General features: G+C 41.4%; 1 protein-coding gene across 1 annotated transcript in view; it reads right to left on the bottom strand.

Annotated features, from left to right (window-relative positions):
- Nucleotides 1-244: 244 nt before the first annotated feature.
- The window catches only part of ST8SIA5 (ST8 alpha-N-acetyl-neuraminide alpha-2,8-sialyltransferase 5), a gene marked incomplete at its 5' end in the record, with an annotated part of 13,610 nt that continues 9,133 nt past the window's right edge, over nt 245-4,721 (bottom strand). The window contains 2 exons of the mRNA XM_008943598.1: nt 245-926; nt 1,937-2,029. Of these exons, the coding sequence (XP_008941846.1) occupies nt 458-926; nt 1,937-2,029 (562 nt within the window). The remainder of the gene's footprint in view (nt 927-1,936; nt 2,030-4,721) is intronic.

The following is a 4,721-nucleotide window of genomic DNA, read 5'->3' as shown; positions in this document are numbered from 1 at the left end:
CCCCAAATGCCAGAGAACAGTGCTTTCAATAAAATCTGGCAATGACCCAAAGTACTTGATTCAGAAACCTACGTAAAGTCTATGCCAAAATTCTCCATCACTGATTCTCCTCAATAGTTTGGTGCTTTTTTTTTTTTTTTTTTCATAGTGAAATGATAACTACATTAATGTGCTCCTTTTATCCCTAAACCTATTGGAAATGTGCTTCTTATCTGACTTGCTTTCCAGGGCAGTGTATACCCTGGGACAGAGGAGTTTTGCTCCTCCTACACTGTTACGGATCCAACTCTGCTAGCAGGAAAGATGCTGGTATCCTAGATCCTATGGGATGCAATGCCTTGAGGAAATTTATATCAAACAATTATTGCATAATCTCAGGGTGTATTAAAACCTTCTACACCGTACACGGGCGTCGAGTTCCTGTCACACTTTTGTGTCAGAGGAAGAAGTGTCCCTGTCAACAGCAGCTGCAGGTCCCCGTATGAACCCGCAGGATCCCCTTGCTGTGCATGTGGAGGAAGTTGAAGATTTCTGAGGGCATCGCATGAAAACCAGGGCGAGGCTTCACGTTGTCATAGTAGTGGTGAGTTATAAAAATCCCTGAGGGGTTCATGGGGAAGGCCCAAAAGCCAAAAAGGTGGACCTCTTCGCAGAGCTCCAGGGCAGCAGTCACCAGGATCAGGCCGGTGCTGATCCGTTTGGCCCGCACCCCTAAGCCCAGCCAGTAGCGTGAGACGTTGATGAGATACTGGGGGTGGAAATAATAAACAGCCTGCTGGGACTCAAAATCATCCAGGACATATTTGACCCGGATGGAGACGTCCGTGTTGCGCGTGTTGTAGAACGCTGGCAGCAGCACGGAGGCGTTCTCGTAGACCTGCAGCACGTCGTAGAAGGGCTTCCTCCACTTCTCCAGCTTGTGAAATCTGAAGGGAAGAGGAAAAGTGATGGTCAGAGCAGCACAGACTCAGCCTGGATGCAGCAGAGGAGAAACCTCCAGTGGGGTTTTACCACAACGTTTCTGATACGGGGATAATGGAAATGATGTCTCAGTTAACAAGGGGAATATATTTAGATTTGTAGCTAAAGCACCATTATGAAATATAGGGCAAAAATGCAGGGGATAAAAAGTACATATTCTCCTCTCTTTTATCAATACATTCATTGAACAGTTCACAAGCTTTGTAGACATTTCTAATCATGTCCCACTTCTCATTTTATTACGAGAACTATGTCACTTTTCCAAGGTGTGGACTTCCTTACAGTGCACTATGCAGGGCAGGACTGCATAAAAACGTGGATAAAAAATGAATACCAAAGAAAAAGAAATGGCTAAAAAAAGTCAAATAGTAATATTTAAAAGATATCAAACATGCAAGCAAATGGTTTTATGTTGTTTGAGAAAAGAAACACATTCCCCCAGCAAGACAGGAAAGTAGTAATTAGCCTCACAGTCCCAAACCTGTAAGCAAGGTGGCAATAAGGTATTAACAAATAGATGAAAATCACTCTATCAATCCTGGCTACAAAGTTTAACTGGCAATTTTTAAAAGCATAAAACAATTACTTAAGTATACGACAATTATTTATCTAAGTGTTTAGGGTGGGATCCAGTTGCTTCCTCCCTGAATGTTTCTGAGACATTTTCCTGGGGCTTGTAAGCATGGCACAAGAACTTCCTGGGGAAGGGTGGCTCTGCTGTTACCATTTTAGCTCACCATCTTCCCACTTTCCATCCCCAGTTTTCAGGTCTAAGTGTGTAACACATTTCTGTAAGCTGTTACAGGTTCCACACACTGAATAACTTCAGAACGAAATGATTCCTACTGTCATTTTGAAGTAATATTGGGGGTAAAATTCTCTGTAACAGGTAGAATTAAGTGAAAGGTAGATTTGGAAAAGCAATAGAGATGAAAATACAAAAATGAGCAATGACCTCTCAGTAATTATACTGGGATTGACAGTCACGACGTCCGTCTTTACTCCAACATCCGTGAAGTATTTCTCAGATATAGGAGGCAAATTACACCTATAAAGGAAAGAAATGACTAAGTTAAAAAATTCCTTGCACCTTTTCAGAGCTAGAAAGCAGAACTGATTTAAGCATTTAAGCATTTCTTCCAAGCAACAAATCTAGAAACAGACAGAGAATGTTAAACTGTATCAAAATATGCTGATGCCCACACTGTGCATTAAAGTAGCAAGTTCTTAGGGGCTGTATGAAGACCTCTCTTCTTCCCCAAGTCTGTCAGAGTTGACCCCTTTTTGCAGATGTAGCCAACACTCACTCATTTTGCTTCCTTAGTAGCAGCTCAGCTGTTTACTTTGGCAGTTTAGGACAAGAAAATGGGATGAAGCCCCAGTGACAATCAGCCCATAAAATCAAAGACTTCCCCAGCAACAGTTGAGCTGTATTCAATCAGTAATAAATAAACTGTATCTGTAACACAGCTTTTAACATGGTTTTTTTTTTATACCCAAAAGAATTTAGAGGAAATGCTCCGTAAGAGACAAATCAGTCCAGTCCTAATTAATCCAAAACTATCTGCTTCCCTTCATTTTCTCTTCATAAGTATCTCTAAGCACAGTGTAAGAGCAGCAATTCTGACTCCAAAGATTCGCCAGAGGACGTCAAAGCTATTAAGTGCAAATCTGTGCAGATTTGCAAACCCTGACTTTGCCCAGTCTCCACTCACCTTGGCCTTGACCTACATTCACCACTTCACAAAATTTAGAGCATCCCTCAGGAGATACTGCAGCTTCTGAAGAACATACACCCATACAAGCTACCCCACAAGCTTCACTTCCATAGGAAACCCAGCTCAAAAAATGGCCTCAGAACATGTTATGAGGTCATCAGGCCAGAGAAATTTTTTTTAGCCACCTCATCCTTCTCATAGGCAACGTTATTTCCAGCACTTTTCTCTGCTAGGTCATGCAATGTCCTTCTGAAGTCCTCTGGCATCCTCACTTCCCCCTAGCACTGGCCATCGTGCCAATTAGATCATGTTTGAAAAAGGTTTTCAAATACTCAAGTTCAATATTTTTGAAGAGTAAACTCCTACCAGGATTAAGACTGAATTTTTTGAAAGTGATTATTCCTCATAAAAATTATACAATCTGCATAAACTGTACTTTTTGTCCAAAAATTCACTCCTGCAAAGAGTTGTCCTATCTCTAAACGCACCCAATGTTTCATCACAGATCTCCACTCTGGCCAGTAGATGGAGATAGACAATAACAACCACTAAAAAATGCCAAACAGGTCTGTGCATTTCATCTATTCTATTGCAGTATCATGAACTGCTCTCAGAATTTAGTTACTATAAAAACCTTGCATTTTATTGCCAGTGATTCCTGGCAGACTGGTGAACTGGAGTTAGACTGGAGGGTGGTTGTGTTCAGACCTCACCTGAAAGTTGATGTCAGGAGACCTTAAAGCTCTTAAACACTAACACGTCTTTGGGCACAAGGCTGGGCCCACATGTTTTGGAGATAGTGAAGCAGGGGTTTCTTTTGCACAAGTAGGGATGTATTTTCTCCTATTTCTACTAATTACTGGTATTGAAAGCAGTTCTGTAGTGAGCTGCTCTTTTGATCAGTTTTGGCACAGTTCAGGGAAGAATAAGTGGTAAAAGGGGACCTCCACTGAAAATTCCTGTATGTAAATGACATTTGCTGCCTGTAATTCCACTTCCACTCAGCAGCTTGTCATCTCCATGTGTAATATATACTGCTCCTTTCCTGCAGAAGGGAATCCACAATAATTATTTCATGTATATGGGGTACACTATGCTTTTAAGAAGCAAATTAAGCAAAGCCTGGACTGCTTTCACAGACTAAAACTAAGACATTAATTTTCTTTAAAGTGGACACAAAAGGCAGACACAAAGGCCTGAAAATGTCTAGTGAAGGCAGCATCTGTAAAATTTGATTTGTCATTTGATGCCCAACCAAATTAAGAATGCAACAAACCAAAATCTGGCATAATTTTGCTGGTATGAAATCAGAGAAATTCATTTATGCAAGTTACTCTAAACTGACAGCAACACACCCAAGATCAGAATATAGGACAACAGAAGTAAAAAGATTTTTCTTTTCTGCAGGACAGGTCATGAGTCTGTGTGCCAGCTGTTGTATGCCATGGCCCTTTTCTTAACAGGATTTAGAGAGGGATTAGTCATGCATATGAATAATAAAAAAACTTTCCCATATATATTCAGGATTGTAAAAGTGCTGCTGAACTCTGTAATCTAGGGATGCAGGTCACGGGACACCCCAGTCTATACAAAACCTGGGTACCTCCAGATATGGTGGGAGTGCAATATGAAGACACTCAACCTTCCAAGTTATTCAGGTGTCTCTGCACACCCTGGAGTTTACAATAAGTCTGTGATTAATCACATGGAGTTTGGAAGAAATCATTCCTCAAAGCATAATTTAAAAATAAGTATTATACAGTTGGTTTTGGTTTTTGTTTTTGTTTTCAAAACAGGGCTTTTTGTGCAAGAAGCAACCTTGATATGGCTGGTTTGGCAATGAAGCTGGTGAAGTGTCTGGAGTATAGGGCAGCTGAGGGACCTTGGGGTGCTGAGCCTGGAGCAAAGGAGGCTCAGGGGAGACCTTCTGGCTCTCCACAACTTCCTGAAAGGAGGCTGAAGCAGGTGGAGGTTGGTCTCTTCTCCCAAGGAACAAGCCACAGGACCAAAATAAATGGCCTC

Source organism: Merops nubicus, unplaced genomic scaffold, assembly GCF_000691845.1.
Source record: "Merops nubicus isolate BGI_N331 unplaced genomic scaffold, ASM69184v1 scaffold30057, whole genome shotgun sequence".
NCBI classification, from domain to species: domain Eukaryota; kingdom Metazoa; phylum Chordata; class Aves; order Coraciiformes; family Meropidae; genus Merops; species Merops nubicus.
This window is presented reverse-complemented; position numbering and strand designations above follow the sequence as displayed.